At 45.7% G+C, this 17,607-nt stretch overlaps 3 protein-coding genes across 7 annotated transcripts; 1 reads left to right on the top strand and 2 right to left on the bottom strand.

Annotated features, from left to right (window-relative positions):
- The first annotated feature begins 102 nt into the window (after positions 1-102).
- On the top strand, positions 103-5,953 carry LOC124194070 (nuclear pore complex protein Nup153-like). 2 transcript variants are annotated; one of them, XM_046588088.1, is made up of 7 exons: positions 103-459; positions 526-769; positions 844-936; positions 999-1,286; positions 1,371-1,516; positions 1,579-1,930; positions 1,991-5,953. In XM_046588088.1, exons 1-7 carry the CDS (start codon positions 388-390, stop codon positions 5,161-5,163), a joined length of 4,368 nt encoding a protein of 1,455 aa, XP_046444044.1. In that variant the 5' UTR covers positions 103-387; the 3' UTR covers positions 5,164-5,953. The 2 variants fall into 2 exon arrangements, with proteins under 2 accessions (XP_046444044.1, XP_046444043.1); XM_046588087.1 differs by having other exon boundaries at positions 106-459; positions 841-936.
- LOC124194073 (guanine nucleotide-binding protein-like 1) lies at positions 5,943-8,393 on the bottom strand. The gene is made up of 10 exons (XM_046588092.1): positions 8,168-8,393; positions 7,811-8,106; positions 7,586-7,753; positions 7,380-7,529; positions 7,194-7,319; positions 7,102-7,129; positions 6,945-7,036; positions 6,797-6,881; positions 6,695-6,735; positions 5,943-6,629 (listed from the first exon to the last, which is right to left on the bottom strand). Exons 1-10 carry the CDS (start codon positions 8,283-8,285, stop codon positions 5,988-5,990), a joined length of 1,746 nt encoding a protein of 581 aa, XP_046444048.1. The 5' UTR covers positions 8,286-8,393; the 3' UTR covers positions 5,943-5,987.
- A 154-nt stretch (positions 8,394-8,547) lies between these two features.
- LOC124194117 (transcription factor HIVEP3-like) lies at positions 8,548-16,940 on the bottom strand. 4 transcript variants are annotated; one of them, XM_046588168.1, is made up of 6 exons: positions 16,548-16,935; positions 14,409-14,504; positions 10,128-14,332; positions 9,611-10,062; positions 9,067-9,547; positions 8,548-8,999 (listed from the first exon to the last, which is right to left on the bottom strand). In XM_046588168.1, exons 1-6 carry the CDS (start codon positions 16,591-16,593, stop codon positions 8,883-8,885), a joined length of 5,397 nt encoding a protein of 1,798 aa, XP_046444124.1. In that variant the 5' UTR covers positions 16,594-16,935; the 3' UTR covers positions 8,548-8,882. The 4 variants fall into 4 exon arrangements, with proteins under 4 accessions (XP_046444124.1, XP_046444123.1, XP_046444122.1 ...); XM_046588167.1 differs by lacking the exon at positions 16,548-16,935 and adding an exon at positions 14,663-15,254; XM_046588166.1 differs by having other exon boundaries at positions 9,067-10,062; positions 16,548-16,940.
- Between the last annotated feature and the right edge of the window lie 667 nt (positions 16,941-17,607).

Below are 17,607 nucleotides of genomic sequence, written 5' to 3'. Positions count from 1 at the left end.
ACTAGTGGCTGTTTTATGTAACAGCGCTAGCCAAAATGAAAATTAATTTCATGCATGGGGGGAGGGGGTTACCGCATGCGAATTAGGCAATTTCTTTTAGTTCGATCGGTTGATTCATCGAGAATGGTCGAGAAGGGTTCCGCTGGAGCCAAACTATAGCCCGTCACAAACGCCCTCTACTGATAAATTTATAAGTTCTTTGAGCAACATCGTTCTTCATTTGTTTCTCGTAACCGCCAATCAGATCTTTCTAAACTTAAAAAAAATCCGCCATCTTTTCTCGGCACTTTTTTCCTCGCCGCGTGTGGGTCGTGGTGCGACGGGTTAAAGCTGTTTTCTTGCAACAGTATCTGATTTCCGTATTGATTGATAATTTCTAAAACAGTCATGTGGGAAGATAATTTAGGTAAAGTCAAGGCAAGGCGGAGCAAAAATTCAAAACCATACGAAAGGCCCAAGGTAAGACTAAAATACGTTTGTGTGAGTTTGTGAAACCCCAACTATATCCGGCTTTTTGTCTATCAGTCGATTTTGAGGCGAGTAACAGATTCAGTTACTGGATTGTTACCACAACCTTCTTGGCTGGTGAATTGGTTACAATCTACATCAGCTAAAAAAGAAGATAGTGAAAATGATGAAGTTGAGGAAGAACAACCTGTGCCGTCAACCAGTTCATCCAGCAATGGTAACAGCTCCCACCGAGAAGGTGTTGAAAGAGAGTCCTTCATATTTCGCAGACCACCTGGGACATCCAAAGAACAAAGCAACAGTAAGTTTTTTTCATCAATGTTCTGCTCCCTTCAAACTGTGTAACACATGCTTCTTTTTTTGTTTGACTTGCAGTAAGAGCTCGTCCAAATGTCCCTTCTTTGGACTTACTTCCAGAGCCAGTAGTGGTTGAATCAAGTTCAAGAGAACAAATCGTTCAAACAAATGGTTTGTATTAAACACTGATTTTCAAACTTTTATGACATCTCACATCTCATTTCCTCTGACAGGTGATGATGACTCCAACTCAGAGTCAACTAGCGGATGTTCCTCATTGTTACCACATCTCGAGCATAAGAGGGAGAGCAGAAATATAGAACTATCAAGTTTGGGAGTTGCTGAACCTCTCTCTATTAATCAATCTTCACTGCAAATCATTGGAAGCTCTTTGAGCAAGTCCCTAGCAGTTGACCTAAAAAATAGCCGTGGACGCAAAACTCTCAGCCTTCATACTTTTGGTCATGATACAAGTTCAGGTATAACTCCCACAGAAGAATCAAGGTTCCACAAGGATACAGGTAGATTTCTAATGACATTTTCATCATTTTGTAGTCAAGAATTTTGCTTACAAATGAGTCTAATGTATTGTTTTTGATTTGTAGAAGAGGCTAGTGGCTCATTTTTCGACAAAGACGACACTTCACTCAATCGTTCAGCTGCCAAGCGAGACCTTTCCCAACCTCAACTTTCATCGTATGGAAGCAAGAGACCACGCTTCAATATAACTTCATTTGGACCTACGGCTGCTGTAAGTCTTGAATTTAATTTACTAACAAAGTCTGGACTCTATTCTTTTATTACTTCCAACAGGAGGCTAGGCGGTCTTTAATGAACGAGAGTGTTGTAGACTCACCATTTTATGCTGGTAAGACGACTTACGGTGGTGCTTCAGCTTATCGCCGTGCCACTTTACAACCTTCAGCTGCACTATTCCCATACGTGCGAAGTCGAATTCAGGCTAGGCCTGCGTCTTCAGCTCCATCCACTTCGAGTTCTGTTGCTTCTACCAGTTCGTCAAATGTTGTACTTAGTAGTTCAGCGCAACGAATCCTTCAAGCACTCGAAGCCATGTCAACACCAGTGAGAGATGCAAAAAGGATTCCTGCTGCATCCAACAGTAAACGATCCACTTCTTTACAAGGCGAAGAACTTTCGTTCACTGGTAAATTGATAAAAGTTATGAATTGCTTAACGTTATAATAATTTCGCTTTGTGTTTAAAGGGTTTGGTTTGAGTCGCCGACGTCCAAATTTGGGACCTCCAACTTCCAAATTATCTGTCGGTACTCCGGCACAGATTGTCACCCGACCAGCTCCAGCAAACTTGTCTCAAATAGAACCAGCACTAGTATCGAGCACCCCCATCAGTGCCCAGGTTGGTGGCAAGATGCGAATGAGGATGTCAGCACCACTTCGCAAATCGGCTCCTCGTATTCGAGAGGATGAAGATGTAGAGTCGGAGGAGCTCACTGCTGTGCCAATGCCCATTAGTATAGCAGGTCTACCTAGTTTCAACTTGCTACCTCCTTGCTCGGTGGTAGAAAAAGCAACTGTTGTATCGACGAAGACTTCAGTGAAAACAGCAGCAGTAATGAGTTCCAATGGATTGGTTAGTTCTTCAATGACGAGTACCTCAACACCTCGTCCAGCTTTCACGTTTTCAGCACCGTTGGTTACCGTCAGTCCGTACAAGGTAGATGCAGCCGTCAGTTCGAAGCCGCTCAGTTTCAACTTCAGCTCCCCATTGCTCGTCAACGCTTCTCCGAAAAAAACACCAGAGAAGGAGACTCCAACTAAACCCGCAGAAGTGGAATTGAAATCTGGAAGTGTCCTTGATGTTCTCAGAGGGAAAAGTCAAGAAGCTGTGCCCGTTTTGGAGCCAGTTATTAAGTCACCACCGGTTCTTTCAGGATTTGGAGATAAATTCAAGGCACCTACCGATTCTTGGACATGTTCTGTCTGTTGCGTTCCCAATTCCAAGGACAAATCTTCGTGTGTGGCATGCGAATCTCCAGCCCCCAATGCAGTAAAAGCAATGCCTATTGCTCCTGCTGCTGCTGCTGCTCCTGTTGCGCCTCCAACAAAAGGATTCGGTGATCAATTTAAAATGACCGCCGCTCAATGGGAATGTTCTGTGTGTATGATCAGGAACGCTGATAAAGACGATCGATGCAAATCTTGCGACGAAGCACGCCCGGGATCCAAGCCTGCAGTTAAACCCAGTTCGGTTTCAACCTTTAAATTCGGCATTCAACCTGGACAACAAACAGCTCCCAAGTTTGGAACGGAATCGTCAACTTTGACCCAAACAAAAGGGTTTTCTTTTGGGACTTCTAGCGAAAAGGAAGAAAGTTCTTCTTCTTCTTCAGGATTCAAATTTGGCGCCAGCATTGAAGTATTGAAAGATAAAAGTGTAACCCCTGGATTCAAGTTTGGAAATGTGATAGAACCCTCTAAGAAAATAGAAGCGTCTTCTAGCGAATCAGTAGTTGAATTCGTTGAACCCAGTAAAATTCCTGAAAAAGCAGGCTTTAAATTTGGTACATCGATTGAACCAAGCAAGAAAACGGAAGAAACAAGCGGTGGATTTAAATTTGGAATTGAGAAGAAACCAGAAGAAACCAAAGCTATCACTTCTACTGCGCCTGTAGCTTCTGAAAACACAGGACCCATCGAATTATTCCAAATCAAACCAAAAGAGCCAACACAGAAAGCTGAAGAACCAATTGTGTTTGGGCGTCAGACGGACTTGGCGACAGACGATGAGAAAAAAACAGTGGCGGATTCACAATTCAAAACTTCGGTCCTATCCAATCCAGCAGCGTTCAATGTTGCACCGACAACCACATCGTCAGCCTCTAAATCGAGTCCCATTTTTAGCTTTGCACCTGCAGTTCCTGACTCGAAGGTGTCTTTACTGGAAACCGGCAGCGTGATGGATATTCTCGGGAAGAAACCCGCGGCCCCATCGGACATTAAACAGGCTCCTGTCAGTTCGGCATCCTCATTTTCTTTTGGAGCAACGGAACAAACAAAGCCTACATTTGCGTTTGGCAAACCAGAGACATCGACAGAAAAGCCAACCTTCAATTTTGGTGAGGCCACCGAAAAAGAGTCGCAGATTCCCAAAAGTACATCGTCGATACCTACTACTACCACCACATCAACTCCGTTTAGCTTCACTGGAGGTGCGACGTCGACTCCTTCTCTATCGCTATTCAAACCGGCTACTGCGCCGTCTTTCAATTTTGGTGGCCCAACAGTATTTGGTGCTTCAGTTTCATCGGCACCAACTTTCGGTGCTTCAACAACTGTCGCAACGTCTACGAGCCCGCCCTTTGGCATCACAACTTCAGCACCTGCTCCTTCCACTTTTGGATTACCTACTACTACTGCGTCGTCGATTGCTTTCGGTCTATCGACCTCTACAACATCTCTCCCAACTTTTGGTTCACAAACTGCAACGGCCGTCGCCCCCACGGCATTTGGAATGACGGCTGCTCCCCCCAGTTTCAGTTTACCTACTACTACCACGAAATCTACCTTGGGATCGGCTGTTCCGGCAAGCTCTAGCTCCCTTTTTCCATTCGGTTCAGGTACGGGAGCTACGCCTACGACTAGCACGTCTACGGCCGCTGCGCCGTCTATGTCTTTTTCGTTTGGAACGCCACAGACTACGACCGCATCGTTCATCAATTTCGGATCACCTGCTCCCCCAGCGTATCAATTTCCTAAAGATGCCACCAAACCCGCTAGTAGTGGTGGATTCGGGTTTGGTGCTTCAACAACGTCCGTCCCATCGTCATTTGCTTTTGGATCTTCAAACGTTGCCACTCCGGTCACGACTCCTTCAGAGGCACCCAAAATGCAGTTTAACTTTGCAACTTCCCAGCAAACTACACCTTCAACGGTCGCTGCTCCTACTTTTGGAACTTTCGGTACTGGTGCTCCCAAGACCACGTCGGCTCCGTTTTCAGGATTCAATGCCACACCATCTTCTACTCCTGCATTTGGAGCCGCAGTATCGTCTCCGTTTGGTTCATTACAACCGACAGGTTTTGGGGCTGCTGCTGCTGCACCTTTTTCATTCAGTGCCCCATCGGCTTCTGCTCCATCCGCCTTCACTGCGTCATCTAGTTTCAATTTTAGTGGGTCTGCTGCTGCTCCTGCCCCCGCTGCTCCGCCTCAACAACCGCCCGGCCTCTTTCAGTTTGGCATGAATGCCGCTCCACCAGCCGTCAATTCGGGTTTCAATTTTCCACCGGCTGCGACGTTTAATCCTCCTGATGCTCCGTCTCCCGGGTTCGCTGCGGGTTTTCCTGGAGCCAACCCTTTTGACAACACCGGCAGCGCAGGTGGAGCCCGGAAAATGCGCAAGGCAGTTCGACGAAGATAGACAAGAGAGCAGCCCTTTGGTGGGGGTATGACCCAACATTAAGCGACTTGAAAACATTTTTTTTTTTTAAACTGTGTGTGTGTGTGTGTGTGTGCGGAAAAGAGCGTGTGTGCGCGCAAGTGTATGTATGAAATTCCCATGTGTAATTACTTCTCTCTTTCATCCCTTTACCTTTTTCAGAACTTTTCATGTGGCATTGAACTTGCCTTTCACATTCTCGGGGCCAATTGGAGCTTCAGGGCTCTTTTTTTTTTACATTAGAAGGGACACGTCGATGACCCGTTGTGATTTTTCTGTACAGAAATTAGTAAAATGCGAAATTAGATCAATCTGATTTCTTATACTTGGCAATCTGAGAGAATGTGCATGGCATTTCCATTCGGCCTTTTTCTTCATCTATATTTAATGTGTCTGCTCTTTACCAGGGGTTGAATTTAATGGTGTGTGAAATACTCTAAATTCAACCTCTTATCCTGTTTGCTTTTTTTCTTGACATATTACCTAACAAAATTCAAATCTGGAAGTCGTCATACATTACCGGAACAACCGACAAATTCATTTCTTCTGAATTGCGGGGGGGTTAGTTAGATATAATAATGTCGGGGAGTTTTACTTTGTGGAACTTGTGGGAAAAATTTTGTAAGCGGATCGACTCTATAAAATGAATTATTTTCTCTTCCTTGCTCAGTGGCTCTCATCTTACTTTGGAACCACGGCGATGTGAACCGATGTTATAGAAACAAAAGCGTTCCAACTAGTGCTCTTTCAAATAAACGACGTTGATTTGTGATTCAGTTATATATATCTCACACATCTGATACATTTTAATCATCATCTTCCAGTAAAGCAAATTTATTCGAAGACGCAGGGACTTGCTCTTCCTCGCTTTCATCATCTTCTTCTTCTTCACTCTCTTGATTAGAATCTTCCTCTTCAACCACCTCTGCGGCTGCTTCCAGCCAACCATCGTCTTTCATTTGACCGAGTGCTTGAATGTTGGTAATTTCGGCTACATCCGGGTGTGACTGCCATTTCGACTCTTCCGCTTTATAGTTGGGTGGCCGCAAGTACAAAGTGATTCTCCCCTCCAATATTAGTCTTAGAAGATGGTTGGCAGAACGAGCCACGTCGGGTCGGGCAGCCCGTTTGGTCATGAAACCTCGTTTGATAGCCCATCCTTCGCAGATATCGTAGGCCGACCATTCTTGACCTTCTGTTGCTTTCTCGCCACTAGGATGGCCCATCTTGAGCAATTCCGGCAAATTCAAATACTTGCCAACGTAACCAACAGCTGTGTAAGGCTCTCGTAGGTGGGCGATGGGATAGCTTCCTACCAACACCTGCAGCGTGCGTGGAAGTTGCGAGGGGAAAACCAATCCCGGACAATCGCACAATTTCACATTGGGTGTCAGGAAGATGGTTTGGAAATGTTTGGTATGACCTGGAGTTCTGGAAACACTCACAACCTGTATAATAATATCGATAACAAGTTAATTTACAAAATCGACTTTAAAACTGACAGGATTTTTACCTTTTTCCCCATCAATGCATTAATAAGGGAACTTTTTCCAACTACATTAAAATACGGGAATTAAACAAAAGAATATTACAAGTTTTTAAGTATAACAAGTACCGTTAGGCTGTCCAACACATCCAATAGTCAGCATACCGCTTTGGAATCTTTCTTGTTGATGAAAACCTACATCAGGTTTCTTTACCTGTAACCCAAAGACTACTTGATAAAAAGATTTCAATAGTTTGCAATATTAAATGGCACAAACCTGTTGAATAAGTTCTCCGATTTCGACTTCTTCATCGTCACCTTTTAATGCCATTTCTTCAGTGATTTTAGACCGCCAAGCGCTCAAATCAACTGCATCAATTATTATTTCGTTTAATCCTGACCTTACCGTAACATAACAACTGAATGAAACTTGCCTTGAGTTCCACAGATATCCTCGCAAACCTGAGTGGTAAAGACAAAATTTTAAAATAATTGCATATAAACGTAGAATAATAATAAATGGTACCTCGAGTAATTTTTTGGCACCTTCAGCAGCCATTTTCATAGTTCCTTTACGGCGCTGTGTTTTCATACCAGACTTGCTACCTCCATCTCTCAAGTTATAAGAAGGCAAAGACGTAAAGAAAACAATCTAAAAACCGGGAAGATCAGTAAATCAACTCGGGGAAAACATAAAAGTGAGTATACTTACGCGTAGTAAGGGAAACTGTGTTTGAAAGTAGTGTTTCCATGCAGCTAAAACAGATGCGGGAACCAAATCGATTTTGTTGAAGACCAAAATGACATCTCTTTTTAAGTGCTGCGAAACATAATTGTACAGAGATGGAGGAAACAGCAAAGACTACAAAATAAAAAATTAGAACAATGATTTTATAAAAGGACTGAGTGAAACTTTACTGGAAATCTGGAATCAATGACAACAAGCAATATGTCAGTCATTTCCAAAACCCGCCACAACTGCCTCCATGTTTCCAGATTCAATTCAAAGTAGCTTAATTCAGCTAAAGGAAAAGACTTTTCAATGTCATCAATGTACTCACGAAAATACTTGTTTTCTTTCATGTCCTGCAATATAATAAAAATTTAGCCATATTAATGCAACTCAAAGAAAAACCACAATACCAGCTTTTGTTGGGTTAGATTATAGTCCCATTTTGGTCTCTGGGGGAATTCAAGCCCTGGAACGAAGCAGAAATCTGTTCCCAGTTCAAGACCTGATTCTGCTTCAGGGACAATTGCCTGTCTGGCAATTTCTTTCCTCGCTTCAATTTCTTCCTTGGATTCTACGTGAAATTTCAAATTGAATCGGTTGACATTCCTGCCCGTTCCGGGTTGAAGATTAATTGCCTCCATCGATGGACCTGCTGCAACCTGACTGTCATTTGTCAACAGGTGTTGGGCAACATAGTTCTTTTTACCTGTTTCACGACAACAAATTTTTCAAGAGACAGTTAACAAATAACTATAAATTTGTATTACGTTTTTCCAAAAAGTCTCCATCTCCCTTGTCACGTTCTCGGTTTTCTTCTCGTTTGTTCTGTAATTGCTTCTTCTTTGCTTTGGCAGAAAAAGCTACGCGACGACTTGGTGGAGCCATTTTATTTGGGTTAAATTGAGGATCAACGTGGAATGATTGAACGCATGCGGAAAATCAGATGTTCGGATTCGGAATGATGTCAACATACGAAGCAGACGATTTTATTCTAGAACCCAACGATGCCAAGTCGTTAAATTTTCGCTAATTTTTTAAAAAGATTAAATTCATTCCAATCAAAATTCATTTGATAAAATTAAACAATTAATTAATCATTTTTATTGTCTATAAAAAAATAAAGAAAGTCGAGAAAAATGAAAATAAATCCCGTATTGAAAAATAAGTTTATTAACAAGTTTGATTGAGCAGGTATAAAGTAAACGCAAAACTTAGTTGTCATCTATACATTTCGATTAAGATTAGGGTCAATCTGATATGTTTCTGAATTACGCCATGTCTGAAGAACGTGATAAAATACCGCAAAAGGGATTTACAAGCAAGAATAAAAAGAAAGCGACCAACAGTGTCTATAGCAAAAGCCAATTATTTACAACAAACAAACAAACGTTCTCGGTTCACGAAAAATCGTGAGGCTTATATATCAGAGATATACATCGTGGAGAGGACACTTCACCGGGTGACGTCATCAAACTGGCATCATCAGGACGTACGAGGCCGATGCAGAACCAGATGCGATTCAAGGTGCTTCTGAGTCGTGAACCCAGCGTCGCAAAACTCACAAACGAACGGTCGCGGTTGAGCGTGAGCCAACATGTGCTAGAAATAAAAAATAAAAAAATGTATTAATTGATGAGATGATTCAATTTCTTGTATGTTAATATACCTGTCGGAGTGTGTCTTTGGCATTGAAAGATTTTCCACAAAGTTCGCAGGGAAAAACGACGTCGACGTCGTTGGCTGCGATGGAAGAACTCGAGGAGGTGGGACTGTAGAGGCGCGGCTGCATGGCTACTCCGTTGGTGGTGTGATGGCCGCCAGAGTGGTGCGGAGTGGTATAAGTGGGCGGATGACCCGGCAGCATCATGTGGCGGGATGCGATCCAGGCCATGGCGGCTGGATCCTGATGCCACTGAGGTGGAATAGCCGACAGCGGATTGCCCAGGCTCATGAGGTCACCAATCGTTGGCTGTCGCGGTTGTGGCCACATGGTCGAAGATGAATGCGATGGGCCACTGTAAAAGCCACCACGGGGTTGTGCATATTGCAGGTCACCTGGACCACGGTTCCAGGGTGGGCCAGGCTTGGGGCCCGTCTCCATCACGCGGGATGGAGATCGTCTCGATTCCACAGCCAAATTGACGACCCTTTTATAAATGTAAATGAGATTTGTAAAAAGAATAAACCAAGTCGAGTGCAACAAGATATACCTGCCAATGTCTGGCTGGATGTTGGACGGTGGTGCCAATTTGGCGGGAGACTCGGGAGCCGTTGCGGGAGGAGAAGCCTTGAAGGGTGTCCTAGTCGTAGGTGGTGACAGAGGCCGATGTTTTTCCATGACGTGCGATTGGAACGCTTCCATGGAAACGCACGAATCTCCACAAGCGGAACAATACATGGCTGGTGGCGGAGGCGGAGCTTTCCTGGCGTCTGGAGACACGGCAGCAGCACGAGGCGGATGGCTCATTTCTGGCTGTGCCGGAAGTGTTTCAACTGGTGTCAATTTTCGTGGAGGAGGAGCTTCTTCGACACCGGCTCCATCCGGAAGGCCGTCGCTATCTTCCCCATCTTCATCCAGCTCATCATCCGCAACATCCGAAAATTCTTCCGACGATTCGCTAATTGTCCGTTCCCTCAAATTAGCCTCGGCTACCACTTGAGCCTAATTAAGTCATCAAAAATGAATTAATTTTAAAAGTTTCAAATGGAATTTAAATAGATAGAAACCTCTTGTTGCCATTGCTGGATTTTGGATGGATCTTGTTTGTAGAGACGATGGGCCAATGATTGGAGACTTTCGAGTGAATTGTGGCAATCGGTCGTGTCAATTTCGTTGAGATTGATTCCCGATCGTTCCATTTCGGCATAAGTGCCAAAGGGCAATTTGCCCAGGCATTCCAGTTTCATGATGTGCATTTTGGAGCGGAGATGTTTGGCCAGATGGCCGTGAATGCGGAAGGCGATCATGCAATCGGAACATTTAAACGGTCGAGGATTCTCCGTGCTGGGCGTGCCGAAAGTCAAATTCATGTTGACTTTATTGAAATGAGTCACGGATCGTTTGTGCTTCTGCAGGTGGCCCTTGGTGCGGAAGGAAACGGCGCAGGCCTCGCACCGAAACGGCCGCTCAAAATAATGGATGTTGATGTGCAATCGCAGTTGCGATGGTTTCGTGAAAACTTTGTTGCAAATGCTGCACGCCGTTTTGCCGTCGTCTGTCAATTTGTAGGCCGTCACCGAGGTCGGAATGGCCGCCGGACAAGTGGACGACAGAGGCACCACGAATTCCGAGCGGCTGGATTTGGATTGAGTCGGGAATAAAGTGACGACGGGATTTTCCACGACGACTGAGGGCGGAGTCATCAATTTGACCTGGTGACGTTTCATCAGTCCCTCCTTCAAAGCTTTTTCCGTCAGGTAGGCTTGCAGCATGCCGCTGGTGGCCGGCTGGACGCAATTTTCGGGAGATAATCGACGAGCGGCCGTTTCGCTCACGATGGGCGAATAGATGGAAGCCAAAAGAGCCGATGAAGCAGCGGTTGAAGTGGATAAATCCATCGGCTGTTGTTTACAAACGGGCGCTGGAGGCTCTTCCTTCATTTCAACCGAAGGTTGTTGTTCCTCTTCCGGCGGATGGAAATGGCTGGCGTAAGGGTATGTCGTGGGTTTACATCCAGCTGGAGCAATAACACCTAAATCCAGTAAACTCCTGGCCACTTCTTGCTCACGTTCTTCACGAACCGGTTCGGCTGCTGTGGTGGCATCTTCAAATTGTCCAGTTGGCAATAATTTAGTCGTCACTGGCGGATCATCTTCCGTTTCATCTTCCTCCTCTTCACCTTCAATTTCTTCATCTTCCTCGTCATCTTCATCTTCATCTTCATCGTCGTCTAAATCGGAATCGCCTTCATTGCCGGACCCGCCGGCCAGTTTCATCTTTTTGAGCGTTTCCTGCCGGGCCAGACTGTCCTCGTCAATGTTGGCCTCGTCGACGGTGGTAGGGACGGGCACGATGCCCAGCTCGGTGCACTTTTTGTGATGAGCTTTTGATTTCATGTGTTTGGTCAAATTGCCTTTGGTTTTGAAACTGAAATTGCATTGGCGGCAAGTGTAAGGGCGCAGGTCCGTGTGCGTGCGGATGTGTTTCTTCAACATGGATGGCTTCTTACAGCGGATTCCGCATTCTTCGCACACGTAACGGCCTCGCCCTCGACCTCTCACGTACGTGTAATCTTCGGTGGATTTGTAGCCGCCGGCAAAGATCCGCACTCGTTTGGGTTGAACCGGTTTCGTCTGGATCGTTGGACTGATGACTTGATCCGGCGGACGGGATTCTTCCGGAGTCGATTGAGCAGGAGGAATTTCAATGTGAACGACGTCCTGGGCGGCGGGTGCCACTTGCAATTTGAAATGCGTCGTTGTGGGTCTGTCGCGATTGGTCCAATAAGACGAATGAGTCAAAATCATCCGGCCGTGATCGGTCGATTGGGCCGTCGTACAAGTCGTCGGGCGTTGTCTGGAATCGTAAAGGGACATGGTTTGGGTCGGGCTGGAGGCTTCCAATCCCGGCGGGCCGGCTGAGGCTGGAGCTCTCGTCTTCCATTGCGAATACATGGACAATTTGGGATGATGCGGGACGTACATGGGCTGGGCTCGGGACAGGCAACAAAAATAGACCCTGGTCGAGCATTTGAGGCCCAAATAAGTGTAGGCGTGGCCGTTGAGATATAACTGGCGAAATAGCTTGCGCGGACGAGGCGTCTCGGGACTGATGAGCGTCATTCCGGCTCCCGAAACGCACAGCATGTTGGGTTGTCCGCTCTGGGGATCCAGGCCGGCCATGTTGCTCTTTTTCAAATTGAACGTGCCCGGCTGCAACGATAAAGAATTGGGGCGAAGGAATTTGGGTGACGCCTGAGTGGATGGATCTTCATCGTCGAATCCGCTATCCGTTCGCTCTTCCGGGTGCGGAGGTTGTAGGAGACTAGCGGCTGGCGGATGCACCGTAATCGATGGAACCGGACGTTGTGATGTTGTTGTTGATTGGCTGGTACACGCCGTGGTGGTGTAGGAAACGGTGACAGACGTCATGGTGGAAGCCGGAAGCCATCCGCTTGAACTGTAGGGGCCGGGAATTCCCGGAATATAAGGCACGGAAGGTTGATGAATGATGACGCCACGGGCTGGATCACCGCCGGATTTGGTTTCGGCGGTTTTCATGACGGGGAAAACGGAAATGCGGGATTCCTGCGGTTGCAGACGAAACAAACCACCGGAATTATTTAAATTCGACACTTTTGTCACGACAACCGAGGACGGCGACTCGGTGGTTGCAGTAGATTGGCCGTTGGATCGATTAGATTCAACATAACCCGCTGGATCGATTCGCAACACTGTCCTCTGGGGACCATCATGGATCTCCACTTCACCTCCGAAAAGCGGAAGCGACGTCCGGATTCGATCGGAGACAAAAGAAGACGACGATGTTGATCGGATCATTTCAGGATCGACTGGCGGACGTGGAAATGGAGCGGATTGCGGAACGTCTGAAATCTTGGATCGTTTTGATGGCGGCCGTTCTGCCGGATCATCCGCCGGTTCTAAACTGATATGTGGATGGGGAAATTCGACCGTGGGTTTGGCACGGGTCGTGGACGGATTCAGTAGAGCACTCACGGTGAATGACGATGACATTTTCGTTGGCGGATCGACTACGGCCACCGCCGATTCTTTAGCCTCGCAGTTGGCCGGAAGTAATCCGCGACTTTTTAACAAAATATCCTTAATGATGGAACCTTCCGGATTTTGCGGATTGAAAACGTCCGTTCGCGGCGGCTTGGGAGACTGTTGCAATAAATTCCGGACGGAATGGCGAATTTCCGTGACGGCTGGACCTTCCGAGTAGCATCTCTTCCTCTGATTTTCATCCTCTTGCAACAGTCGGTGGGTAGACGATGGAGCAACAGACGGGGGGACGGCCAGAACCATCGAGTCGGTCGTCTGATCCGCATGCGGAACCAAACTTAAACTGCAACTTCTTTCTCTTCCGGCTAGACCGGATTTCTTGATTGATGGAGATGAAATGACAATGTCCGGCCGGGGACTTTTGGCCGTTTCTTTATTGTCTCGACTGGATTGGCGGACATATCGCCTGGGCCAAATCGGATCCAGCGTTTCGACAATGGCTTGATTCTTGCTGATGATTTGACTGATCCTTTCGTGCAGGAATCCAGGGCTGGGCCGTCCTTCATCGGTGGTCGGTGGAGTTTCTAAAATGTCGTCTGAACTTTTTAAATTATGAAATTTGGGTTTGTACGGCGTTTTGAATTTCTCCGGAGTGGATGGTGCGGATGAAACGGACACGATGATTTCGGCCGGCTGTGGCGGAACAACAACAACCAGTGGCTCTCCTTCGTCACTGTCGTCGAGCATAACATTGTCGTCTGAAGTATCGTCACTTCCGCCTTCGACCGGATCGATGATGATTCCGGCTGATCCAGTTAACTGCGGATGGGCCGTTCCGTTTTCTTCCAATTTGAGAACGTGTGTGCGTGACTTGCAGTGTTTGTAGAGGTTACTTTTGGTTTTGAAAGCAAATCCGCACGGAACGCACGGGTAGGGCCGTTCGTTTGTGTGCGCCCGGATGTGTTTTTCCAGGACGCTGGGCTTTGCGCAGGCGTGTTGGCAGTAGTGACAAACATACCGGCCACCTTTACTGGAAGATTTCGACGAGCCATTGCTATCGGGTTGTTGTTCCTCCTTTTTGGCTGGATCAACAACAACAACAGCACATGATTCATCCGTCGGGGGATCAGCCGCCACCGGAAGAGCCGGTTCCGGAGTAGTTGAAAAAGTGGCGGCTACTTTTTTGAATTTCTTGTGCAAATAGCCAAGATCGCTGGATTGAGTGGCTTCCGGAGTAGCTTCGTTGACTTTATATTTAAAAATAAAAGAATTAAAGATTAGATAAGAGCTGATAATGGAATTTAGATTTTCAAATGATTGTACCTGATTGTGACGGTGAGACGGCGGGTGCCGTGACTTTGGCAGCTCGGATAGGCGCCATGGGTTTCTTATTATTGCCGTTGCAACGTCCATCGTCAACTGCGAGAATGTCCAAAATAAAATAGGAAAAATGTTAATTCTTAGTGTGTGAGGGAAATCCCATTGAATTGAATCATCAAGTGGTGGTGGGTATAAGAATGGGGGGGGGGATAAAAGAGGAGAGACAGGTGAAAAGAGCCTTGAGGTGAGAAGGAAACCTTGACAACGGGGGCTCTTGCCGGATGACCTGTTTGGCAAGGTCACATTCCATTCCTCCATCCGCAGTTGCACTTTGTTTATTTACAGAGTTGACGACGATGTGGCCCCTTTCTCCTTCTGGCTAATGCCCTCAAGGTATTTGACCGGATGACTAAATTCACCCACTTGTGTGTGTTACAACTACGCCATTTGTTCTTTTTTTAAATAAAATAAAACGACCAAATAATATAATAACCCGATTGTGTTTGATTATGAATTAATTTAAATCTAATAATATTTTTTGAGGGAAAAGAAGATGAGACTGTCGGCAGGGTAACGCGTTGGCGCCTCAATGGCGGGTCTGCGGAGAACAGCAGTCAAAATGGAATGTAGTCACACAACAACCTCCTCCTTCTACCACCCTCCTCCTCATTCTCCATTGAATACAACACAAAAGCCCTAAAATATACGAGCCAAAACCAGACACTTTTGGACGGATCCGTTAGAACCAGAAAATAGACTAGGGGCGACCCCAGCCAAACCAAAACAGCAGCGGCTTTTAACTTTTCCTATGCAATCAAAGTCCAATAACTTGCGTCAAGATGATATGAGAGAAATGTCGTTTACAGATTATATAAAATGACCTCGGCGTATGTGTGTGTGTGTGATTGATTTTTCATTATCAATTCCGTCATCTTTTTTTGAAATTAAAATTACGGGCAAAGTGGCAACATCGCGCGCCACCACGGTGAATGGGGGGGGGGAGACGTGGCTGTCGGCGGGAAAAAGGGGAGGGCGCGCGCATTCCTCCCAATCTTTTGCTGATCGTTTTAAACCAATGAGAGAACAGAGTCCAATTCCCCCCGGAGGCTGTCAAGGTTGAAGGCAAGGCTGGTGTGGTGGGAGGGAAACCCTTGCGCGAACCCACCCGGGCTATCCCCCCCTAACGTGGTGGCCTGGTGGCTACCGCCATCTTTTTTCCTTTATCTTTTTTATTTTTCTTCCTTCTTCTTTCCACAACATTCCGACATCAGGTGTGTGTGTGTGTGCTGGACGGAATTTCGTAGAAAAAGGAGGCCTACAAAATAATAATATGAGAAACCCCATGTTGGGGCTTTTCTTTTCTCACAAGTTGAGAGTAGCAAACGACGACAATCTTTTTCGACGTTTTGGCCATTTGCCCGCACATTCTCCGTCGTACGTCGTCGGCGCCATTTTGACAACTGCCAATTTCGTCTGGCGCCCAATCTTTTTTTTAATGTCTGACCGCACGAGTTTTAAGGAGAAATCATTCTGATTATAAATTCAGGGCACTTGAATTCCCCGACACACAAAATACAAGTTGTGTGCGTTTCCTTGTCGTCGTCGTCCAACGACAATTTTTGTCTATGGGTTCGGACGTACTCGTTCAAGGACGCCCAGTGCTGCCACCAACCAACCGAAAAACTGCGGGGGATTCCTCAACTCGAATCTATTCCATTTTTTAAATATTATTTTCAACTAAAAATTATTTTTCATACTAGTTGCATTAAAAATGTTATCGGGACTAATCGTTATCAATTTTTCGTGAGAAAAACAGGAATAAAAAAAGCGGACAAGTAAACGACGGTGGGTGATGCCGAGGGTGGGAGGAGGATGCAGTCTGGAGAGGGTCTGGTGGCCGGCACTGTGCCAACCTTGTAGGAGGTGGGTGGGTGGGTGGGAATTCAACCATTCACATACACGACTCATCGTGGCGACTCTTCTCAAAATAAAAATAAATATACACAAAAAGTTAACGATTGAACTGGTTGAAACCAAGTTTCCAGAAATTCTTTAAAGCGTCTACTAGTTCAATTTCAAGTGACGTCATTGCAAATAGATTCGATAGGTGACGTTGGAAATAGATAATTTAAAAAAACTTACTGGTGGTACGACGTCCAGCGTTGGTCGATCCTCTCCGTCGTGGCATGACAGGTGTTGGGAGACACAATTTTTGTCTACTTAAAAATGTAAAAACAAAAATGTTTTCTTCGGCGACTATCTTATCCCCATGGCCATTGTCGAAAATTGATTAACAGTCACATGACACACCAAACAAAACTCTTTTATGTTGAATTAAAAAACTTGATGAAATTAAAACACACACTCAAAAATAGGTATAGCGCAAAATTTCAACGAGTCCAACCGGGTGAGATGCTCCCGTCTAACTGGGGAAACGAAACTTTTTGGGGGATTTTGTTTTGAAACGCCAAAAGGGATAGCCCCTCTCTCAGTTCTCTCTCCTCTTTCTTCTTCCTTTCGTGTGTGAAACGAATGAGAGGATAAAGGGAGAGGAGGAGTGTATATAACATGGGCGACCATTCACCGGTGGTATTTTCCCCAGCCCACAGGCCACAGCCTAGTAGTACGTCACTTGACTGTTTTTCCTTTTAACCGAAAATCTCTTTTTATTATATCTGACCAGCAGCAGCCACCACGTCGTGACGAAAGTTCAGCCAAAAAGGATGTGCTGCTCGTTAAATAAATTTCGACATTTTTCTCATATGAAACAACAGAGCAGAGAAATGAACAATTTATATATAAATATGTATACGCGTTGGGATATGTGTGTGGAAGAAGAACGTATGTGTGTTGGCACTGAGTCAGAGGAAAGCCTTATTCATTCACCCAGTCACCCACCCACTCCACTCGATAGCACCCCTTCCCCCTCAAGACACTTTTTAACTGCGTAGTTTTCCCCCCCTCCTCTTCCGCTACGAGTAGGAGGCGGAAAAGGATGGGAAGGAGGTTTGTTGGGAATCACCGCGCACTTTTCACGGTAAAAGAAAAAAGGGGGGGAGTTGGGGGAGGGGAATTATTTATCATTTTGGGACAGACGCCATCTATTAGTGATGAAATTAGTTTTTGATCCTCGCCATCTAACGGTCGTCGTGTCAGACTCTTGTAGAAAACAAAAAAAACAAGAAAAACGGGATAGAAAAAT

This window comes from Daphnia pulex, chromosome 5 (genome assembly GCF_021134715.1).
Source record: "Daphnia pulex isolate KAP4 chromosome 5, ASM2113471v1".
Taxonomy (NCBI): Eukaryota; Metazoa; Arthropoda; class Branchiopoda; order Diplostraca; family Daphniidae; genus Daphnia; species Daphnia pulex.
The sequence above is the reverse complement of the archived record's forward strand: the minus strand, read 5'-3'. Positions and strand labels throughout refer to the sequence as shown.